We start from the raw sequence: 24,220 nt of genomic DNA, 5'->3' as shown, positions 1-24,220 counted from the left end.
ATGACCTTGTCCTGGCAAAGCGGCTCAGCTACACACATCACAAGGGAAAGAGTAGTCTACGGATGTGGATTGACCTGTTGATACCTACAATCTGTAGATTAATACTCTCAGGCATGGTTCTTTGTGCAGAAGGAACATTAATGTATGGTCTACTTGAGAACTAGCAGCGTGCACCTGTGCATAGTGACTGCACTATAATTGATAGCTGCAGGTCGTTGACTGTCAATCATTGTAGCACCGGTCTGTAGTTCTCCCGCACAGCCACCAGCAGTGAGTCATTTTTTTCTTCCCTTGGCCGCCACTGTACTGTCAGGAGCAGCCATAGAAGGAGAGCAAGAAACAGAAAAAGGACACTTGTTAAGGTTGTGTTAGAGCTGTGCAGCTTGGGGGAAACAAGAACTGATCGGAACCACCTGGAATCATAAGGGATGTAGTCCCCAGGATATAGTTCTTTAGGAAGCCAAGGACCAGATGGAACTACAGGTCCCAGGAGGACAGGGATCTGCAAGAGGAGGAAAAGAAGAGAGAAGCCTGAGCTTGAGGGGAATGTGAGAGGTGACCACTAGAGAGAATTGCTGTGTTGGAAATCTACTTGCTGTACTGTTTGCAGCAGTGCCAGAGAGCAAAAGACTGGGCTGCCACATCTCCATGGAGGTCATAAATGCCAAAGAGTGTCACTGGTTCAATGAGAGATCACCATTGCTAGGTCCTGAGTCACTGCTGATGTGACCAGTTCTGTACGTGATCAACATTGTTGTAGTCCTCGCCTTTGTTGGATCCTGAGCAGGGGCAGACTGACAACTCCTGGGGCCCCCGGGCAATAGAAAATCATGGGGCCCCTGTGTCTTTGCCCATAATCAAACCACGCTCAAAAAAGCCTATGAAAAGTACCAGGGGCATCTCATGGGGCCCCCTACTGACCCCGGGCCCTCTGGCAGTGCCCGAGTGCCTAAATGGTCAGTTCGCCCCTGATCCTGAGTCCTCCCAAACAGCATGGTTTCTGGATTCTAGAAAGCATCAGGAGTAATAATCATGGTGGTCATCATTGATGGTGCCTACTTCTTAAAGGGACAGTGGTACAACTTGGCACTTAGGTTAGTTTAGGTACTTTTGCCTGCACCGTGGTAACCACTTTTACCTAAGCGCTCAAATGTAGAAACTTTGGATAATTCACTGGCCAATGGGAGGGGTTTGGAGAGGCTGAAGGACTTCAACTTCGAGTACTGCCCTTTTAGTTACGAACCCCCTAGGTTCAGGGTTTAGGTGCAGTCACTTCATGTGCCATTGTCAGGAAGGTCATTGTCATCCGGAATCAGGGGACCCAAGCAATGGCAGCTCCTTCGGGGATAAGTGCTACACCAATTTATCCAACACCATACTGAGCTGCTAAATTTGGTCACTCACTTTCCATATTGACACAAACGTGAGTGGAATTAACACACAGTATGCATATAAATAAAATAAGTGATTGATTTGATAAAAACCTGACTGTATAAAGAGAAATTCCCCCAAAAATTGGTGAAACCAATCAGACACTGCTTAAATCAAGGACATCCAGCAAAGATAGAAATATATCTCTGTATTTCTAGCTTTTTTTCTAGTTAAAGAGTAGCCCCTGTCAATTTCTTTTCCACTCCCTGTGTTCTCTTGTAGAGATTTCTCATCACTTCCTGTCCCAGAGACACACCAGGAAATAAGAGGGAATCTTTCCAAAATGAGGGAAACTCCTTTCTTAGCTGTCACAGGAACATATGTCCCATTGGAAGAGTTCCCCTCCATTACTGTTCTATTGAAAACTGGGTTTCCCAATACTTTCTGTCCCACTTATCGGAACAAACTTTATAAAGAGAGGGACACTTCTCAGCGTGGACACATACAGCAATAAAAACCTAACAGGGCTCTAATCCTTCTATAGATACACTTTAAAAAGAAATGAAACACTGTAAGCTGTGCCCACAAATGTAGGTAAAGAGCAAAGTACTTGTCACCAGTGTTGCTTGTAGCTGATCCTTTCCCCATTACTGACTTACCATGCCTTGTTCTGCACTGTGTCTCTATGTGGAGGTGCCCATCTTTGTAGGGGCAGGACTTTGCTTCCTCATGTCAGAGCCTCCAGCAAAGAGAATAGTGAGCAGCACAATAGTGACATCAGCAATCCAACTCCAACTCTGGTGAGACCATCAGTTAGAGTCAGAAGTGCCTTAGATCCCACGCTCCAGACATATAGCTATAAGGCTGTAGGCACTTGAGGGCCTAGGAACCCTCACACATCTGGAAGTGAACTGCTAGGCTGTAGGGACAGCAGTGCCCAGGCACCCCAACATACCTAGAAGTGTACTAATAGGCTGTAGGAACAGGAGTGTCTAGGCAACCTCACATACCTGGATGTCCACTGCTAGGGTGTAGACATGGGAGTGCCTAAGCACCCTCACATACCTAGAAGTGCACAACTAGGCTGTAGGAACAGGAGTGTCTTGGCACCCTCACATACCTAGAAGTGTACTAATAGGCTGTAGGAACAGGAGTGTCTAGGCAACCTCACATACCTGGAAGTGCAATGCTAGGCTGTACACATGGAAGTGCCTAAGCATCCTAATATACCTAGAAGTGCACTGCTAGGCTGTAGGAACAGGAGTGTCTAGGCACCCTCACTGACCTAGAAGTGCACTGCTAGGCTGTAGGAACAGGAGTGTCTAGGCACCCTCACTGACCTAGAAGGCACTGCTAAGCTGTAGGAACAGGAGTGTTTAGGCACCCTCACTTATCTAGAAGGCACTGCTAGGCTGTAGGAACAGGAGTGTCTAGGCACCCTCACTTACCTAGAAGTGCACTGCTAGGCTGTAGGAACAGGAGTGTGTAGGCCACCTCATTTACCTAGAAGGCACTGCTAAGCTGTAGGAACAGGAGTGTCTAGGCACCCTCACATACCTAGAAGCCTAGCAGTTCTTAGACAGGATGGATTTGCATGCAGACCTCCCTAACTAACACCCACATGCAGGGGCGGACTGACCATTTGGAAACTCGGGCACTGCCCGAGGGCCTGGGGTCAGTAGGGGCCCCATGAGATTCCCCTGGTACCTTTTTCATAGGCTTTTTTGAGTTTAGGCAAGGACACAGGGGCTCCATGATCCCCTATTGCCTGGGGGCCCCATGAGTTGTCAGTCCGCCCCTGCCCACATGTGATGCTGAGCCTCTGTAATTGAAAGAACTGAAATCCAATGAATGAAAGGGCGGGGCCACAAATAGGCTGGGAGGGAAGAACTGGATAATATTGGAAGTCTTCCAGCCAGGAAATGAGGTGGACTCTATCCGACCTGCTGGAGCTTCTAATGCACGCAGTGAGAAGCTCACAGTGTGCAGTGAAATCAGAGTAAGTAATTCCAGTACAGGAGAGGAGCTGGTACAACAGTGCAAGGCTGAAGGGAAGGCTGGAGGTCAGCCCTAAAGGCATGACGGAGATGGCTGAAAAAAAAAAAGTGCATTTTTTTACCGATGTTTTTAAGTCATTTGCAGGTAAAGAAGCTCCTTCACCCCATGACTAATCTTTCTCAAAGCTTATCAGTTTTCATTGCGTTTTCTTAGCGTGTAAAAAAGGCTGAAATTTAATTTCCTTTTTAATAGAATAAACTCCCCCTATAATGAAAAATTAATGTCACCCATAACATGATGGGATCATCGTCATTTCTGAAGAATGGCAATGACATTGAGAGCAGCCGAGGAATACTCTGCAGAAATCCGGCACCGCGTCTCGATGGAAAGAAAAAGAAAGTTCACCATGACCTTGGGCGGCAATAAAATCCTCCGCGCCATCACTCTTTTTTCCGTCAGTTTTTTTTTTTCAGTAACTTTCATTATAAATTATTTAAGACTTTTGGAAAGTGTTAAAAAAGAGCACTTATCCCGACACTCCCCCCCAATGTATTAGATGGGCCTGTTCCTGCCAATTCTATTGTTAATTCCACTCTGTGTACTCACTTAACGAGGGTGCCAACGGGGAAATTGATGCCTCTGAACTTGACTGAAACAACAGGCTCATTTTATTAAGATCACTTAACGGCTATTAGATAATATCGGGTTTTGCCCTCTGTCATCTGCCCAAGGTTTCATTTTGGGACACTTAAAGCGATAGCTATGACATATTTTCAATAACTACGCATTTGGGGCCATTATCGAAACATTTAGTCAAAGCATTGCTTCAAGAGTTTTTTTTTTTTTTAATTCTTGCTGTTCCATATTTCGATGAAAGCATTTAAATATTTCATGTACCTATTTGTAAGTGCCCCCTTTAGTGGTCATCTGAATATTGAAGATTAGCATCCATGAGCTCTAGGCACAAAAAATTTAATTAAGCCCATTTAGACTTACACTCACCGGCCACTTTATTAGGTACACCTTGCTAGTACCGGGTTGGACCTCCTTTTGCCTTCAGAACTGCCTTAATTCTTCGTGGCATGGATTCAACAATGTGTTGGCCAGATTCCTCAGAGATTTTGGTCCATATTGACATGATAGCATCTAGCAGTTGCTAAAGAGTTATTGACTGCACATCCATGATGCGAATCTCTTGTTCCACCACATCCCAAAGGTGCTCTTTTGGATTGAGATCTGGTGACTGTAGAGGACATTGGAGTACAGTGACCTCATTGTCATGTTCAAGAAACCAGTTTGAGATATTTGAGCTTTGCGACATGGTGCATTTTCCTGCTGGAAGTAGACATCAGAAGATGGGTACACTGGCACCCCGTGTTGTCTTCTGCTGCTGCCGTCCATCTTCTTGAAGGTTCAACATGTTATGCATTCAGAGATGGTATTCTGCATACCTTGGCTACAACGAGTGGTTATTTGAGTTACTCTTGGCTTTCTATCATCTCTAACCAGTCTGCCCATTCTCCTCTGACATCAACAAGGCATTTTTGTCCACACAACTGTGGCTCACTGGATATTTTCTCTTCTTTGTTAGTACCAGGTCGCGGTCCTTAGGATCGCCCCACCAGGAGGTAAGCAGGTTGTGGTTCGGTATCAGATCTAGCAGATAGGGATCAAGCAGTGCCTTAGTAAAGGAATAAGCCAAAGGTTGTTAAAAAAAGTGGTTTCAGGTTGGGATCAAGCGGAAGTGTAGTCAAGGAACAAGCCAAAGGTTGGTAACGAGTAGTAGTGAAGATATGGACAGCAGGAGGAACATAAGAAGTGAGATATTGGCTGGAGAAGTGCACAATCTGTCAGAAATGTAGTCGAGGAACAAGCCAAAGGTTGGTAACAAGTAGTAGTGAAGATATGGACAGCAGCAGGAACATAAGAAGTGAGATATTGGCTGGAGAAGTGCACAATTATCTGGCAGAAATGTAGTTGAGGAACAAGCCAAAGGTTGGTAACGAGTAGTAGTAAAGATATGGACAGCAGCGGGAACATAAGTAGTGAGATATTGGCTGGAGAAGTACACAGTAATCTGGCAAACAGAAAGTGCAAAGGCATGGCTGAAATAGGAAGTTCATGGGAGGAGCAATAAGTTCAAGGTTCTCCAGAAACAAGGTTCAAGGTAAGCTTGTCCAAGGAGTTGTCCAGGGAACTGCCCAACATCTCAGGTGGCTTACCAAGAAGATACACTATCAGACACAGCAGCGGTTGCAGGTTTTAGATCTGGGTCCTGACATACATATATACTTGTGGTACCCTCAATCCTATCACATTCCTTAACTACTACAGGGACATCCAAGGATACCTTTTTGGACAAAGAGCTGCCTCCAAAATATGGAACCAAATCCTTATCTTTCCTGTTTCAGGTCAAGTGCTTTACCAGCACGCCTATTGTTAAAATCCTAGAATAGAGAAGGTTCGAGGCACAAATCAAAAGCCTTTGCAAATCCAGATATTAAAAGTAGTGATGACATCTTCACTATTCTGTACATAGCTTGTGCAAAGAGCAGAACTGTGGGAAGGGCCAGGTAACTCCACCCACTAAATACTGATAGAAAAAAAATCTACAGGAGGGGGCGGGAACAAAACCAGTCACCTGGAACAAGGAGAGAGCAGCAGTAACTGGTCTTTATTACAGGAAGCTCCAGCACAGAGGTAAAGATTCACACAGGATTACTGCACAGATCTGGAAAAAAATACACAACGCACACCAAGATTCATGGAAGAACACGCAAGACTCATGTATCAGAGAATATCTGCTTATCCCAGGGTTCAGATTTAATAATACTGGTCCTAACAAAATAGATTTTGGTCAACGGAAAGTTGTGGACTGAAGACCTTAGCAAAGTCATAAATGTTTTTTGATGTTATGAAACCGCTAATGACATAACCGCTTTAATGGACCGTTAATCTCTGCGTACAACAAATGATCACAAACCCCTTTCACATACAAGCGCGAAGGGGAAGCGTCTTTTTTGGTTGAAAGCTTTCTGGAGCAGTGCAGCTTCAGTCGTAGCCTCCTTGTGTCAGAAGACGGTGTTAGTGACTTAATAGACTATGAAAAAACAGGTGGCGAGTTGCTGATTCTGGGAGGGAAGGGTTGGCTGCTGGAAGGTGATGGCTGCGTGACTTGTTCAGTTTTCCCACTTTACTGCGGATAACAACTCTGTTGACACCAATGTTTAAAGTGTGTGAAAAGGTAACTTTTTTTTAAAGTTTGGGATAAAAGAGGTAAGGGTAAGACCAGTGGTGGTCAACTTACTTGACACTGACCAAATATAATATTCAGTGAATGCAGTGGTGTATTTAGGTTTCGTGCTGCCCTAGGCAACCCAACAATTGGCTCCCTCCTCCCCACAGAGATACCCTGACACCGACCAACACCTCCTTCCCCCATGAAGAGAGCCTGACATTGACCAACAACACCCCAGCCCCCCACCCACCTGAGAGAGCCTTCCATTACCACTGCCCCCCATACAATGGCAACCCCCCACCCCGGGAAGAGATAAGACACTCACCTTCACAGCTTCGGACATCCCCAGGAACAAGAGTCAGGCTCTGAATACACCATCAAGCAGCCCACAAACTCCCTCAGATCCCACCTGGTCCCTGTGCTGCGTGTGTCCCTTCTTCCATCCCTTTTTTTGGGGGGCAGCGCTGCCCATTTGAAAAATGCTGCGCTAGGCAAATGCCTTGTTTGCCTGGTGGTAAATACACCCCTGAGTGAATGTAAAAGTACAGAAAGTTGTCTGAAACAAAAGATATGGAGACTGGGGACATGCTTCAGGACACAGGCAAGTCATAGCCTGGAGACATATTACACAAGACTCCTAGAGATTAGGGATGAGCTAACGGGGAACTGTCAAATACCAACAGGCTACCATCCCAATCAGCTGGGACTGCAGAATGTCCCACTAGTTAGCCACATGTAACAAAAGGATGGGGATGCTGGTGACATTATGGAGATGGGGATGCTGGAGCTAATATAACCCACATGACCATATCAACGTCAATAACCAAATATGGTTACATGGCCATATTTGGTCAATGATGCCCCCACATTGTGGCTCTGTAGCCGAATAGTTATCAGTGTCATCAGCTGCTAGGTCCCTTTTATTTAGAGCCCCCTGTAGGGATGTAATGGGTGAGGCAACACCCACATATACACGAGGTTGGGAGAAGCCCTCACACACTTGGGGCATGGGAACCAAACAGCCTGCACCAGCACAAATGTAACCAGCACGTTTAGGCCCTGGACAGGGTAAGAGACCAGTGATGAGTAAACTTGTACTCAGGAGAGCTGGCTGTAGACTTTCTGTTCCTTATAGAGGTGGAGGCTAGGATTGCAAAAGGACTTTTAGGCCAGTATAGGAGTTCCCTGAGTGAGGCTGCTTCAGTGGAGGAGGTGACCACAGAGAGCGCAGTCCTGTGAGTACTAATGACCACGGGTGGAAGGAGACACTGATAGAGAGAGATAGCTGCTTAAAATGCTGCCTATGCTTTCATATGTGACTGCTGTGAATCGTCCACTACATGTGACTGCTTATGTATTGACTTTGGAAGGTATGTCAGTGTGATATGACTGTTATGCCATTCCCTCAATTCCATCTGTAAAGTGTAGCAAATCTTCTCAAATGTTTGGACATTCTTTCCTTGGGATATAAAGGTCAACAGCCAAGAATGTCATGTGTAGGCCTCTGGCATGGAGTGAGGCACAATATGGCAGAGAGTTCTGCCTTAGCAGGGAGGGCAATGTTCTAGCAGAACAGGAGTGTGGGTAGGGAGTTGTGCTCTTGGCACCATTAATAGACAATCACAAAGCCCCCACTTACAAGCATCCCCATCCCTTTGTTACATGTGACTGCGGGGGTGGGGAATTCTACAGCTGCAGCTGATTGGGATGGCGGTCTACTGCCAAGTGACAATTTTCCATAGGTTCAAACTCAGTTCAGCCCAAACCTTATGCAGGCCATAGACGGGTCGAAAATTGGCCGATTTTTCTTTAAACAAAACCAAAAAATTGGTCGTTGAAGCGGCCGACGTTACCAGCAACGGTAAAAAAAATATCAGACGATTTTCATCCCATCTACAGCCGGCAAAAAGTGTACAATGTATCTATTTGTATCCATTTAGGATACAGATGTTTTTATTCGGAAACAAATAGATACATTGTTGCAACCGCTATAAATGTCAAGGAACTGTCAAAGAAATAGCGGAGCTCTCTGCAGGGACACTTTTTGCCAGACTGGAATTTCTCTTCTTCTTCATCCTCTTCTTCTTCATCATCCTCTTCTTCTTCTTATTCTTCATCCTCTTCTTTATCCTCTTCTTCATCTTCCTCTTCATCCTCTTCTTCTACTTCTTCATCCTCTTCTTCCTCCTCTTCTTCTTCATCCTCTTCTTCTTCCTCATCCTCTTCTTCTTCTTCCTCATCCTCTTCTTCATCTTCTTCTTCCTCTTCTTCTTCTTCCTCTTCTTCTTCTTCCTCTTCTTCTTCCTCCTCTTCTTCATCCTCTTCTTTATCCTCATCTTCTTCTTCTTCTTTTTCCTCTTCTTCTACGTCCTCTTCTTCTTCATCCTCTTCATCCTCTTCTTCTTCATCCTCTTCTTCTTCTTCTTTATCCTCTTCTTCATCCTCTTCTTCTTCATCATCCTCTTCTTCATCCTCTTCTTCTTCATCTTCTTCCTCTTCTTCATCCTCTTCTTCTTCTTCATCCTCTTCATCTTCATCCTTTTCTTCATCATCTTCTTCCTCTTCTTCTTCCTCTTCTTCTCCCTCTTCTTCATCCTCGTCTTCTTCTTCCTCTTCTTCATCCTCTTCTTTTTCTTCTTCATCCTCTTCTTCTTCTTCCTCTTCTTCTTCATCCTCTTCTTCTTTTTGTCTTCCTCTTGCAGGTCACTGCTCATGCGCAGATTTTTTTTATCGGTAAAAAGATCGGCCGATTTGCCCATCATTGCCGCGAAAATCGGCCGATCGGCAAAATCGGCCGATTTTTTTCCAACTTTACCGATAAAAAAAATCTGCCAAAATACCAAATAACGGCCGAACAATTAGCCCACTAACGATCCGAAAATCGGCCGATTTTATTTTCGGCTGAAAAATCCACCGATTTTCGACCCATCTATGGCCTGCATTAGAAGATCATTACAGTGCATCCCGGACAAGCCCCCAAGGGGAGTGTCACCAAGGCACCTTCTGGTCACTGTGCGGTGTGCTGATGTTTTAATTTAGGGATGACAATGAACACCCATAACATTTAACCTTTCCAAGAGAGTCTAGCATCAGGTATAATAGCGGTATGACCAGGGGCGGACTGACCATTTGGAAACTCGGGCACTGCCCGAGGGCCCGGGGTCAGTAGGGGGCCCCATGGGATGCCCCTGGTACCTTTTTCATAGGCTTTTTTGAGTTTGGGCAAGGACACAGGGGCCCCATGATCCCCTATTGCCCGGGGGCCCCATGAGTTGTCAGTCCGCCCCTGGGTATGACATGACAGCTTCCCACTGTTAATGGTTGTTAAGGACACCGGCAGGTGCAGGATGCAGTGATGTCACCTATTCATGTACATGGCTAGCAAATAAACAAAGGGGGGATAGTTAAAAAAATAAATAAACAGCGTGGGGTTCCTGCATAATCAGGTGCGGACTGACAACTCATGGGGCCCCCGGGCAATAGGGGAACATGGGGCCCCTGTGTCCTTGCCCAAACTCAAAAAAGCCTATGAAAAAGGTACCAGGGGCATCTCATGGGGCCCCCTACTGACCCCGGGCCCTCGGACAGTGCCCGAGTTTCCAAATGGTCAGTCCACCCCTCCGCATAATTCATACCAGTACATGGTATGAATTATAATGGCAAGGTCATAGAAAGGAAGCGTGGGGTCCCTCCAAAGAATCCAAACCATTGTCCAAGCAGCCTGGCTGGCCAGAAAAGAGAGCGGCAAGAAGGCCCCTTCCCCCATGAAGTGCACTAGACCACATGCCCTCAACCTGGGGGGGGAGGTACCTTGCCACGGATACGATGAGGACACGGGCCTCTTCCTCACGACCCTAGCCTGGTGAATATGGGGGTCTGTGGGTAAGTGGCTTATTACAATCTGGAAGCCCCCTCAAAAAATAAGGGGCCCCAGATACCGGCCCCACTTATATGAATGAGTGGAGTACAAAGTAACCCTTCTCATTCACAAAAAAACAAAATGTCCCAGGATTTACATCCCACATCAACCAGTGATGCAGATCCATGTTGCTCATGACGTCCAAAAGAATAAACTGCCACCCCTGACACACGTTTCTTCACTTCCTGTCCCATAGCCAAAACAGGAAGTGAGAGGAAATCCCTCCAAAGTGAAGGAAGGAAAACTTATTTTATTTTTTCAAAAACGTGACAAAAAATTAGATCTGCTATATATTCACCATGCCTAGTATTAAATTGTGGTGTCTACGTTCCAAAAAGGGGTCATTGGGTGGGGGGGTTTGGTGCTATCCTGGCATTTCAGGGCCTCTGAAACTGATGGTAGGTAGTGAGGAAGTGAAATGAGGAAGTTACGCACCTTCAGGCTTTCAAAGTGGTCATTGGATTTCAGGCTTCTGTATGTGGCTAGGCTCCCAAAAAGTTTCACACATGTGGTATCCCCATACTTGGGAGAAGTAATAGAATGTATTTTGGGGTGTAATTTCACATATACCAATGGCATGCATGACCAATATACCATTTAATTGACAACTTTGTGTAAAAAAAAGAAAACTTTTTTTTTCATTTTCCAAAAACGTTTTGAAAAATAAATCTTCCATGGACTGAACATGCCTCTCAGCAAATATCTTAGGGTATTTACTTTCTGAAAATGGGTCTTTTGGAGGGGGGGGCACTGATGTTGGGCACTGATGTCTGTAAATGGGAGGGAGAGGCGCATTCACTGACCCCCCGAGCTGCAGTGACACCCACATACTCCAAATACCGGCTGGGGCAGGAGGACAGAGGGGCAGGAGGACAGAAGGGCAAGGGAACAGAGGGGCAGGAGGACAGAAGGACAAGGGAACAGAGGGGCAGAAGGACAGAGGGGCAGGGGGAACAGAGGGGCAGGGGGACAGAAGGACAGAGAGATGGAGGGGCAGGGGGACAGAGGGGTTGAAGGACGGAAGGACAGAGAGATGGGGGGACAGAGGGGCAGGGGAACAGAGAGGCAGGGGGACAGGAGGACAGGGGAACAGAGGGGCAGGGGGACAGAAAGACAGGGGAACAGAGGGGCAGGGGGACAGAAGGACAGAGGGGCAGGGGGACAGAGGGGTTGAAGGATGGAAGGACAGAGAGATGGGGCTTTGTTCGGAATCAGTGACAGTTAGGACGTATGAAGCACGTGGTGCGTTTTCTTGCGACTACGGTGCGACTCGGGATTATGGGCTGAGGGTGATGATTTCTGCCTGCGCTTCACTTTTTGATAAATAGTACATTTTATATACAACTACAGAGATCAGACCAGAATGAGGGACAAATGAGGAGGACAGAGGGGCAGGGGGACAGGGAGACGGAGGGATAGAGGAGCAGGGGGACAGGGGAACAGAGGGGACAGGGGACAGATAGGGAGGGGGAGAAATGAGGACAGCGGGACTTGTTCGGAATCAGTGACAGTTGGGAGGTATGGAGCATGCGTGGTGCGTTTTGCAGCGACTGCGGTGCGACTCGGGATTATGGGCTGAGGGTGATGATTTCTGCCGCGATTCAAAATTGTGAATGTTTTTTGTTCTTTTTATGTGTACACCCAAAACAATTCGTCTTCTCCCGATGGAAGGCCAGAAGGTCGGACACCCCGGATCCAGGCAGCTGGAATTCAAATGCAGCCAAAAACCGCATCCCCGCTGCGCCCGGGAGGAGCTGATTCCAGTTCCCCCTCCAGCCTCTAAGCTTCGCTGTCTGCTCTTCGTCTTGTTTTTGACGGCGGACCGTCCAGTCCTCTGTCCGCACATGCGTCTCTCCGTCTCATCTGTGTCTACGTGCGGAGCTGTGCTGAGAGTCTGGCGCGAGTGAGGGGAGAGAGAAAATGGCGGGAAATATGAAGGACAACCTGGCCGGGGAGCCCGGAGGAGAGGTGAGGCGGCTTTACAACTTACCTATTCATGGACCGGTGTCACACCACCCCCCCCCCCCCGGATGTCACCTGCCTCCCGGCCACGTCCCCGCGCCCGGCCAATGTTCAGCTGCCAGCGGTGTCACTTCGGAGGACGATCGCGGTCATGTGACCTGTGCACCATTCCTCACACAGCTTTGTTCGGGGGTCTGTACTCCCCCCGCCCTACTTTTTTGTTTTTTGTACTATAAACAAAAAAGAAATGTGACAAAAAGTTTTTCTTTTGTGTCTATTATAAAATTTTCTGAGCCGGTCATTGTTCTCCTTCACTGATGTGTGTTATGAGGCGGCACTGATGTTGGGCACTGATGGTGGGCGGCACTGATGGTGGGCACTGATTGTGGGCACTGATGGTAGGCGGCACTGATGGTGGGCAGCACGGATGTTGGGCACTGATTGTGGGCACTGATGTTGGGCGGCACTGATGTTGGGCGGCACTGATGTTGGGCGGCACTGATGTTGGGCGGCACTGATGGTGGTGGGCACTGATGGTGGGCACTGATGGTGGTGGGCACTGATGGTGGTGGGCACTGATGGTGGGCGGCGCTGATGGTGGGCACTGATGGTAGGCGGCGCTGATGGTGGAACTGATGGTGGGCGGCACGGACTAGTAGGTTGGAGCCCCCGGTTTAGTCCCTGGACTAGTAGGTTGGAACCCCGGGTTTAGTCCCTGGACTAGTAGGTTGGAGCCCCGGTTTAGTCCCTGGACTAGTAGGTTGGAGCCCCGGTTTAGTCCCTGGACTAGTAGGTTGGAACCCCCGGTTTAGTCCCTGGACTAGTAGGTTGGAGCCCCGGTTTAGTCCCTGGACTAGTAGGTTGGAGCCCCGGTTTAGTCCCTGGACTAGTAGGTTGGAACCCCCGGTTTAGTCCCTGGACTAGTAGGTTGGAGCCCCGGTTTAGTCCCTGGACTAGTAGGTTGGAACCCCCGGTTTAGTCCCTGGACTAGTAGGTTGGAGCCCCGGTTTAGTCCCTGGACTAGTAGGTTGGAGCCCCGGTTTAGTCCCTGGACTAGTAGGTTGGAAGCCCCGGTTTAGTCCCTGGACTAGTAGGTTGGAACCCCCGGTTTAGTCCCTGGACTAGTAGGTTGGAGCCCCGGTTTAGTCCCTGGACTAGTAGATTTTAAAAAACAATTCCACACCCGTTTATAGCACAAACATAAACCGCAGAGGTGATGAAATACCACCGAAAGAGCGAAATTTGTGGGAAAAAATTGACAAATTTATGTACAGCGTTGCACGACCGCGCAATTGTGAGTCAAAGTAATGCAGCGCCGTACCCCAAAAAATGGCCGGGTCAGGAAGGTGGGGGAGGGTAAAGCCTCTGGGGGGTGAGGGGTTAATAGATCAGAGTGACTGGCAGGAAGGTGGGGGGAGGGGATAATAGGAGATCAGAGGGACTGGCAGGAAGGTGGGGGGAGGGGATAATAGGAGATCAGAGGGACTGCCAGGAAGGTGGGGGGGAGGGGTTAATCAGAGGGACTGGCAGGAAGGTGGGGGGGAGGGGTTAATAGATCAGAGGGACTGGCAGGAACTGCGGGGTCACAAGGGAAGCAGTGAGGACAGGAGACGTCTTCATACAATACATGGGGCAGCCGCACAGCAGGGTGGAAATGTCACCTTTTTAAGAGACAATTCTAATTTTGCTTTTCTTTTTTTCTTCTTCAATAATTCCTTCTGTAAACGTTTCTAAATACCTCCCCATTGATCATGTGACGTCCTGAATATCGGGGACCACCGAGATCCGCGTCCTCCGTCCTGCTACAGATCATTCAGTCTTTAACCTCTTGAGCTCCGGAAGGTTTTACGTCCGGTTCACACTAAAAAAACGCACCCCGGATACGGTTTTCCTTACAGTTCACACCCCACGCAGTTCCGGTGCAGTTTGCTATGTTCCAGAAAAAAATGCAGCCTGTTCCACTTTTTTTTTTTTTTCTGCATCTGAAACCGGAACTGACTGCACTAGTGTGAACCAGGGCCATTGGAATACATGGAAAACGCTGTGCATGCATTTTTGATGCAGAAAGAAAGGCCCACTGGATTGCATCTAGTGTGAACTAGCCCTTACACCTTTCATGACCAGGGCTTTTGTTTTGTTTTGTTTTTTTTTGCTTTTCAGCACTGTGCTACTTTAACTGAAAATTGTACGGTCATGCAACGCTACCAAAATGAAATTTATAGCATTTTTTTCACACAGATAGAGCTTTGTTTAGGTGGTATTTGATCGCCACTGGGATTTTTATATTTTGTGATATAAACTGAAAAAATATGAACCTTTTTTTGGGGGGAAAAAAAAACTTTATCTTCTGCTACAAAACATATCCAATAAAAAATGTTCTTCATAAATTTAGGGCAAAATGTATTCTGCTGCTTGTTTCTGGTAAAAAACTAAAATCCCAATCAGTGTGTATTGATTGGTTTGCATGAAAATGGTATGTGTGTGTGTGTGTGTGTGTGTGTGTGTATATATATATATATATATATATAAATATATAAAATTTTTTTATTTATTTATTTTTTAAAACTAATGGCGGTGATCGCTAATTTATGGTGGGACTGCGATAGTGCGGAGGGCAATCTGCCACTTACTGCCACTGACATCAGTGACACTAACACAGTGATCAGTAATACTATACACAATTACTGTACTAATGACACTGGCTGGGAAGGGGTTACCATCTTGAGTATTCCAGGGGTTAAATGTGTGCCTAATGCAGGCCATAGATGGGTCGAAAATCGGCCGATTTTTCGGCCGAAAATAAAATCGGCTGATTTTCGGATCGTTAGTGGGCTAATTGTTCGGCCGTTTTTCGATATTTTGGCAGATTTTTTTTATCGGTAAAGTTGGAAAAAAATCGGCCGATTTGCCCATCATTGCCGCGAAAATCGGCCGATCGGCAAAATCGGCCGATTTTTTTCCAACTTTACCGATAAAAAAAATCTGCCAAAATACCAAATAACGGCCGAACAATTAGCCCACTAACGATCCGAAAATCGGCCGATTTTATTTTCGGCTGAAAAATCCACCGATTTTCGACCCATCTATGGCCTGCATTAGAAGATCATTGCAGTGCATCCCGGACAAGCCCCCAAGGGGAGTGTCACCAAGGCAGATTACAGATTGTAATAAGCCACTTACCCACAGACCCCCATATTCACCAGGCTAGGGTCGTGAGGAAGAGGCCCGTGTCCTCATCGTATCCGTGGCAAGGTACCTCCCCCCCCCAGGTTGAGGGCATGTGGTCTAGTGCACTTCATGGGGGAAGGGGCCTTCTTGCCGCTCTCTTTTCTGGCCAGCCAGGCTGCTTGGACAATGGTTTGGATTCTTTGGAGGGACCCCACGCTTCCTTTCTATGACCTTGCCATTATAATTCATACCATGTACTGGTATGAATTATGCGGAGGGGCGGACTGACCATTTGGAAACTCGGGCACTGTCCGAGGGCCCGGGGTCAGTAGGGGGCCCCATGAGATGCCCCTGGTACCTTTTTCATAGGCTTTTTTGAGCTTGGGCAAGGACACAGGGGCACCATGTTCCCCTATTGCCCGGGGGCCCCATGAGTTGTCAGTCCGCACCTGATTATGCAGGAACCCCACGCTGTTTATTTATTTTTTTAACTATCCCCCCTTTGTTTATTTGCTAGCCATGTACATGAATAGGTGACATCACTGCATCCTGCACCTGCCGGTGTCCTTAACAACCATTAACAGTGGGAAGCTGTCATGTCATACCCAGGGGCGGACTGACAACTCATGGGGCCCCCGGGCAATAGGGGATCATGGGGCCCCTGTGTCCTTGCCCAAACTCAAAAAAGCCTATGAAAAAGGTACCAGGGGCATCCCATGGGGCCCCCTACTGACCCCGGGCCCTCGGGCAGTGCCCGAGTTTCCAAATGGTCAGTCCGCCCCTGGTCATACCGCTATTATACCTGATGCTAGACTCTCTTGGAAAGGTTAAATGTTATGGGTGTTCATTGTCATCCCTAAATTAAAACATCAGCACACCGCACAGTGACCAGAAGGTGCCTTGGTGACACTCCCCTTGGGGGCTTGTCCGGGATGCACTGTAATGATCTTCTAATGCAGGCCATAGATGGGTCGAAAATCGGTGGATTTTTCAGCCGAAAATAAAATCGGCCGATTTTCGGATGGTTAGTGGGCTAATTGTTCGGCCGTTATTTGGTATTTTGGCAGATTTTTTTTATCGGTAAAGTTGGAAAAAAATCGGCCGATTTTGCCGATCGGCCGATTTTCGCGGCAATGATGGGCAAATCGGCCGATCTTTTTACCGATAAAAAAATCTGCGCATGAGCAGTGACCTGCAAGAGGAAGACAAAAAGAAGAGGAAAAAAAAGAAGAGGATGAAGAAGAAGAAGAAGAGGAAGAAGAAGAAGAGGAAGAATAATTCCTGTCCAGCAAAAAGTGTCCCTGCAGAGAGCTCCGCTATTTCTTTGGCAGTTCCTTGACATTTATAGCGGTTGCAACAATGTATCTATTTGTTTCTGAATAAAAACATCTGTATCCTAAATGGATACAAATAGATACATTGTTGCAACCGCTATAAATGTCAAGGAACTGCCAAAGAAATAGCAGAGCTCTCTGCAGGGACACTTTTTGCCAGCTGTAGACGGGATGAAAATCGGCCGATTTTTTTTTTTTTTTACCGTTGCTGGTAACGTCGGCCGCTTGAACGACCGATTTTTCGTTTTTTTAAAAGAAAAATCGGCCGATTTTTGACCCATCTATGGCCTGCATAACAATGATTCATGTGCTGCTTTTTACTAGCGGTCTTTGTCTCCTATTCCTGCTTTGCTAGGATAAGAAACAGAAACACCATTCCCTCTGTACATAGCTCTGTGTTGATTGTCAACACAGGGCTCTGGACTGTGATTGGACACAGCTGATCAGCAGGTCCCGGGTGTGATTCATTGGCTGGGACTTGCTGACAGACTCCTGCTGTGTACAATCACAGCAAGTGTCAGCACAGGGGGGGCATGCATGCACCCCTCTAAGCCCAGAAGCAGGCAGTGGTGTAGAGTGTGTCGCTTTGCCTGAGCGGGGCCCCCGTCTGTAGTACATGGCTGGCGGGACACACGTGGTTAAATTTGCAGGATGAGTCTTTTGTCTGGTCCCGGCACAGACGGCAGTGGAACGTGTTGTAGTGGCTCACCTAGATGTGATTGGTCAGAGAGAAATCTGTGCATCAAAAGAACCAATTCTAAGTGTTGTGATTTTCTCTCTTAGGCACAACCCGTGTGTGTGAGGACATCGGGGGCCAAGTCCTGGCTTGTGGTCGGCGTGTTTCTCCAGAGGAACGGACCGCCAACATAAAGGTAAGTCGCCTCGCTGATTGGCTGTTCTGTTTTCCTGCAGAGGTTAATGAACCAACCTGTTACATACATTCCTGGCGGCTTCCCGCTCCGGGATTGTGTGTAAATCTGACAGGCGGACACCTTTCTGTCAGATGGAGCATTCGGGAGGCTGCGCCCCATTGTTTCCACACAACATGGCAGGTGCTCCTGGGTAAAGGGGAGGGAGGAGAGCGGACACATGTCCGCTCTTCTCCCGTCCTTGTTTTTGACCTGGAAATGTGTGACAACACTTCCAGTTCAACCTCAGTGTCCCCAGCCAGCATGACTTCTCCTTTTAAGCATGTGTGCTAGAAAACACCAAAATGGCTTTGGCAGCAAAAAGGTCAAACTGTGAAGTCATAAGTCAGAGGGGCGCCAGTGGTGTACTTGGACGGGGGGGCGCCGGTGGTGTACTTGGATGGAGGAACGGCTGGGGTGTACTTGGACGGGGGGGCGCCAGTGGTGTACTTGGACGGGGGGGGCGCCAGTGGTGTACTTGGACGGGGGGGCGGCTGTGGTGTACTTGGACGGGGGGGCGGCTGTGGTGTACTTGGACGGGGGGGCGGCTGTGGTGTACTTGGACGGGGGGGCGGCTGTGGTGTACTTGGACGGGGGGGCGGCTGTGGTGTACTTGGACGGGGGGGCGGCTGTGGTGTACTTGGACGGGGGGGCGCCGTTGGTGTACTTGGACGGGGGGGCGCCGTTGGTGTACTTGGACGGGGGGGCGCCGTTGGTGTACTTGGACGGGGGGGGCGCCGTTGGTGTACTTGGACGGGGGGGCGCCGTTGGTGTACTTGGACGGGGGGGCGCCGTTGGTGTACTTGGACGGGGGGGCGCCGTTGGTGTACTTGGACGGGGGGGCACCGGTGGTTTACTTGGACGGAGGGGCGGCTGGGGTGTACTTGGACGGGGGGGCGCCAGTGGTGTACTTGGACGGGGGGGGGCGCCAGTGGTGTACTTGGACGGGGGGGCGGCTGTGGTGTACTTGGACGGGGGGGCGGCTGTGGTGTACTTGGGCGGAGGGGCGGCTGGGGCGTACTTGGGCGGAGGGGCGGCGGGGGTATAATTGGACAGAGGGGTGGCGGTGGACGTGGTATACTTGGATTTGTAGAAGCGATGACACAGTTCCCCACACACAGCTGTAAGGTGAAGTCTACAGACTTGGAAAAATCAGTTTGTAAATGGATAGAAAACTGTCTAAAAGCCCAAATTCAGAGAGTATTGGTTAATGATTCCCACTCTGAATCGTCCATAATAATGGGAATAGGATTTCTCTATGGGAGGGTTTGCAGGACAGGAAGTGAAAATAAATCCATTTATTATTTGTTACAACTTTAAATATTGTTATTTATCACAAGTAGAATCTGTGGTGCCGGAGAGGACATTCCCTTCATCCACTGATAGTGCCGACAAGACGCAGAGAAGTGCAGGGCACAGAAAAGTATTCTTAGCTACTGAAATCTAATTGGTCATTTCTGCCACTAAACCCCAATGCAGATGTTTTGCCACCAAATGAAATGTCTGTTCTACAGAACAAAGCTTCTAGTTACAAATGTGAATGTTTATGATAATTCCGAACATTCACTGATTTGTGCTGATCTACTGGGAGCTGCAGACTGAAAATTATTTAAGGGGTTCCCTGAAATTTAGAAGAAAAAATTCCCGTGCCGTTCCCGTCTTCAGGGCGGACTGTGAGAGGAGCCTAGCTCCCCTCATGTTCGTCACGCTGCCCCGCCTACATCCTGACAGCCAATGTTTGCCACGCTCCGCGGGCCGGATTAAAAGGTCCGCCGGGCCGTATACGGCCCGCGGGCCGTAGTTTGCCCATTGCTGATCTATACTGAGGGCTCTGTGCTGAGGGCACCGTTCGTCTATACTGAGGGCTCTGAGCTGAGGGTACCGTCCGTCTGTGCTGAGGGATCTGTGCTGAGGGCGCCGTCCGTCTATACTGAGGGATCCGGGCTGAGGGCGCCATCCATCTTTACTGAGGGATCCAGGCGTTTATACTGAGGGCTCCGGGCTGAGGGCGCCGTCCATCTATACTGAGGGCTCCGGGCTGAGGGCGCCGTCCGTCTATACTGAGGGCGCCGTCCGTCTATACTGAGGGCTCCAGGCTGAGGGCGCCGTCCGTCTATACTGAGGGCTGAGGGCGCCGTCCGTCTATACTGAGGGCTCCGGGCGCCGTCCGTCTATACTGAGGGCTCCGGGCGCCGTCCGTCTATACTGAGGGCTCTGGGCTGAGGGCGCCGTCCGTCTATACTGAGGGCTCCGGGCTGAGAGCGCCGTCCGTCTATTCTGAGGCATCTGTGCTGAGGGCACCATTCGTCTATATCAGGGGTGTGCAACTGTGGCTTTCCAGCTTTTGGTGAACTACAAGTCCCATTATGCCTTTTCCTTTGGGACTCATGCTTGTAAATGTCAGTTTTGCAATGCCTCATGGGACTTGTAGTTCTACAACAGCTGGAGGGCCACATTTGCTCACTTCTGGTCTATGCTGAGGGCGCCATCCATCTATACTGAGGGCTCCGTGCTGAGGGCGCCGTCCGTCTATACTGAGGGCTCCGTGCTGAGGGCGCCGTCCGTCTATACTGAGGGCTCTGTGCTGAGGGTGCCGCCCATCTATACTGAGGGCTCTGTGCTGAGGGCACCGTCCGTCTATACTGAGGGCTCCATCCATCTATACTGAGGGCGCCGTCCGTCTATACTGAGGGCTCTGTGCTGAGGGCACCGTCCGTCTGTGCTGAGGGCGCCGTCCGTCTATACTGAGGGCTCTGGGCTGAGGTCGCCGTCCGTCTATGCAGAGGGATCCGGGCTGAGGGCGCCGTCCGTCTTTACTGCGGGATCCGGGCTGAGGGCGCCATCCGTCTATACTGAGCGCTCCGGGCGTTTATACTGAGGGCTCTGGGCTGAGGGCGCCATCCGTCTATACTGAGGGCTCCGGGCTGAGGGCGCCGTCCGTCTATACTGAGGGCTCCGGGCTTTTATACTGAGGGTGCCGTCCGTCTATACTGAGGGCTCCGGGCTTTTATACTGAGGGCGCCGTCTGTCTATACTGAGGGCTCCGGGCTGAGGGCGCCGTCCGTCTTTACTGAGGGCTCCGGGCGTTTATACTGAGGGATCCAGGCTGAGGGCGCCATCCGTCTTTACTGAGGGCTGCAGGCTGAGGGCGCCGTCCGTCTATACTGAGGGCTCTGTGCTGAGGCCGCCGTCCGTCTATACTGAGGGCTCTGTGCTGAGGCCGCCGTCCGTCTATACTGAGGGCTCTGTGCTGAGGCTGCCGTCCGTCTATACTGAGGACTCTGTGCTGAGGCCGCCGTCCGTCTATACTGAGGGCTCTGGGCTGAGGGCACTGTTCGTTTATATCAGGGGTGTGCAACTGTGGCCCTCCAGCTTTTGGTGAACTACAAGTCCCGTCATGCCTCTTCCTTTGGGACTCATGCTTGTAATTGTCAGTTTTGCAATGCCTCATGGGACTTGTAGTTCTACAACAGCTGGAGGGCCACATTTGCTCACTTCTGGTCTATGCTGAGGGCGCCGTCCGTCTATACTGAGGGCTCCGTCCGTCTATACTGAGGGCTCTGTCCGTCTATACTGAGGGCTCCGTCCGTCTATACTGAGGGCTCCGTCCGTCTATACTGAGGGCTCCGTCCGTCTATACTGAGGGCTCCGTCCGTCTATGCTGAGGGCTCTTTGCTGAGGGCGCCATTCGTCTATATCAGGGGTGTGCAACTGTGGCTTTCCAGCTTTTGGTGAACTGCAAGTCCCATTATGCCTTTTCCTTTGGGACTCATGCTTGTAAATGTCAGTTTTGCAATGCCTCATGGGACTTGTAGTTCTACAACAGCTGGAGGGCCACATTTGCTCACTTCTGGTCTATGCTGAGGGCGCCATCCATCTATACTGAGGGCTCCGTCCATCTATGCTGAGGGCGCCGCCTGTCTATACTGAGGGCTCTGTGCTGAGGGCGCCGTCCATCTATACTGCAGGCTCTGTGCTGAGGGCGCCGTCCGTCTATACTGAGGGCTCCGTCCGTCTATACTGAGGGCTCTGTGCTGAGGGCGTCGTCCGTCTATACTGAGGGCTCTGTGCTGAGGGCGCCGTCCGTCTATACTGAGGGCTCTGTGCTGAGGGCGCCGTCCGTCTATACTGAAGGCTCTGTGCTGAGGGCGCCGTCCGTCTATACTGAGGGCTCTGTGCTGAGGGCGCCGTCCGTCTATACTGAGGGATCTAGTCTGAGGGCACCATCTGTCTATACTGAGGGATCTGGGCTGAGGGCGCCGTCCGTCTATACTGAGGGTTCGGGGTGGGAGGCGTCTATCTTTACTGAGGGCTTTGTGCCGGGGGCAATGTTTGTCTATACCAAGGGGTATATACTGGGGTGGGGGGTGGGGCGCCTCTGTCCTTTATAGACTTTGTGGTTATGTACGTTAGGGTTAGCGTCATCCTTCCGGATGGAGACATGGCGAGCAATCAAAGTACATCCACACTTCATCGAAAGAACAAAATGTTCCCATGTTCATTGTTAAATGTCGTTAATGAATGCCGGCGATTTCCAGCAACTGTCTTCTAATTCTGATCCAATTTCTGTCTCCATCTAGGTCTCATCAAGCAGCTCCCTGACTGTATCCGCAGTGCTGTGTGCTGGATCTGTTTCTGATCTCCGTCCAGTTCAGGGGGCACATTTTTTGGAAAAAACAAGATCTGGCCTTTGAGGATCAACTAGAGAAATGTTGGTGACTTACTTTCAGAAAACATTGAATGTCGGGGGGGGGGGGGGCGGGCGGGCGGCTCCCCTTTCAGCAGATGTAAAATACAGCTAGGAACATCCATTTGTGTATTTGACATGTGAACAGCTTGTGACATCACTGAATAAAATGTCTTTTTTAAAGGAAGTATTTTGACTTTTTTTTGGGGGGGGGGGATGTTACTGTTAACCACTTGTCCTGCAGAGGATGTAGCAGCTGCTACACTGGCAGCATCCCACACAGTTCCAGCCTGTGTTACGCCCAAGTGCCCCTAGGTGGCAGTGCGCTTAGGCAGCGGCCTAGTTTCCCTAGTGGAAGCACTGGCCCCGGCGGGAACAGATGCGATTCCCATACCCACAACCAACCTGCATAGTGTGAACTGAGGGTGAGGCCTAAAGGACCGTAAACTGGCCCATTGCTTAGAAAGTTTGGAGACGCCTGCTTTAGATTTAAGGTTAGATAACAAATAAAACCCTTTTTTTCCTGCTTTTACTCTTCTTTTTCCCCAAAAAATAGCTTTGCGCTTGCTTTGTCGCACTGAGAAAGTGGCGATTTGTTCGATGAATACGAACTTGTTCACTATTTGCCTAAAAAAAAAAAATTAAAAGACAATCGAAAAACATTTAGGATGTCATTTTCAGATATTTGCACCTGTACAAGAAATGGCCACATTGCTGTTAACTCGCCCTCCAGAGGATTCCCCCCCTTCCTAACCAGGCAATTTTTTGCGATACGGTGCTGCGTTATTTTACCTGACAATTACGCGGTCATGCAACGCTGCACCATAAAGAGATTTACATCCTTTTTTCCCCACAAATGGAGCTTTCTTTTGGTGGTATTTGATCACCTGTGCATTTTTTTTATTTTTTGCGCTATAAACAAAACAAGACAAAACACTATTTTTGGCTATTAAACATGTCTAGTAAAAAATTTTTAAAAATAAAATGGCAAATTTCGGCCAAAATGTATTCTGCTCCATGTCTTTGCTAAAAAAAAAACAAAAAAAAAAAACCCTCCCAATACGTGTAAATGAATTGGTTTACGTGAACGTTATAGCGTCTACAAATGGCGGTATAGATACTGGGATTTTCTTTTTTCCTTTTTACTAGCAATGGCGGCGATCACCGACTTATAGTGGGAGTGTGGCGGGCATTCTGACACTGGGGGGGGGGGGCAGACTTGGTGTCACTGGCATTCCCAGTGACACCAATACAGTGATTAGTGCTAATAAAAAGCACTGACACTGTGCTAATGGCACTGGGCAGGAAGGGGTTAATATGAGGGGCGATCAAAGGGTTAACTGTGTGCCAGGACTCGGTGATTGACAGCTGAGGCTGCAAATGGGGGCATGAGTAGGGCCCCATACCTGGAACTGCAAAATCATATAAACATATATATATTTATATAATGTGTGATTTTGTTGAACCGGACCCTGACTGCACTTGGGTATTTCCGTTAGACTCCTCCTCCCCATCTCAACACAGACACCACTATTGAAGTAAAACCAGGAAATAGACTACTTTATTTCAATACAGATACAAGATATATACATTGAAGGGAACATCTCCCCCCTGCATAATGACACAGGGCGGGGC

At 48.9% G+C, this 24,220-nt stretch overlaps 1 protein-coding gene across 2 annotated transcripts in view; it reads left to right on the top strand.

The window, feature by feature from the left end:
* The window catches only part of LOC149437725 (uncharacterized), a 157,163-nt gene extending 134,504 nt beyond the window's left edge, over positions 1-22,659 (top strand). Inside the window, exons 1-3 of one of the 2 annotated variants that reach the window (XR_016308022.1) lie at positions 12,335-12,494; positions 17,774-17,862; positions 22,479-22,659. Coding sequence is in view for 1 of the 2 variants with exons in the window: in XM_089660702.1 (XP_089516828.1) it covers positions 17,774-17,862; positions 22,479-22,592 (203 nt within the window). In the remaining variant the exon portion in view is untranslated. Of the gene's footprint in view, positions 1-12,334; positions 12,495-17,773; positions 17,863-22,478 lie in introns of those variants that run through there. The other variant, XM_089660702.1, reaches the window with a different exon arrangement.
* The last annotated feature ends 1,561 nt before the right edge of the window (positions 22,660-24,220 follow it).

The sequence above is a fragment of the Staurois parvus genome, unplaced genomic scaffold, assembly GCF_062004578.1.
Source record: "Staurois parvus isolate SC_StPar_1 unplaced genomic scaffold, SC_StPar_1.0 ptg001263l, whole genome shotgun sequence".
Taxonomy (NCBI): Eukaryota; Metazoa; Chordata; class Amphibia; order Anura; family Ranidae; genus Staurois; species Staurois parvus.
Note: the sequence above shows the minus strand (reverse complement) of the source record. Positions and strands in the feature narration are given on the sequence as shown.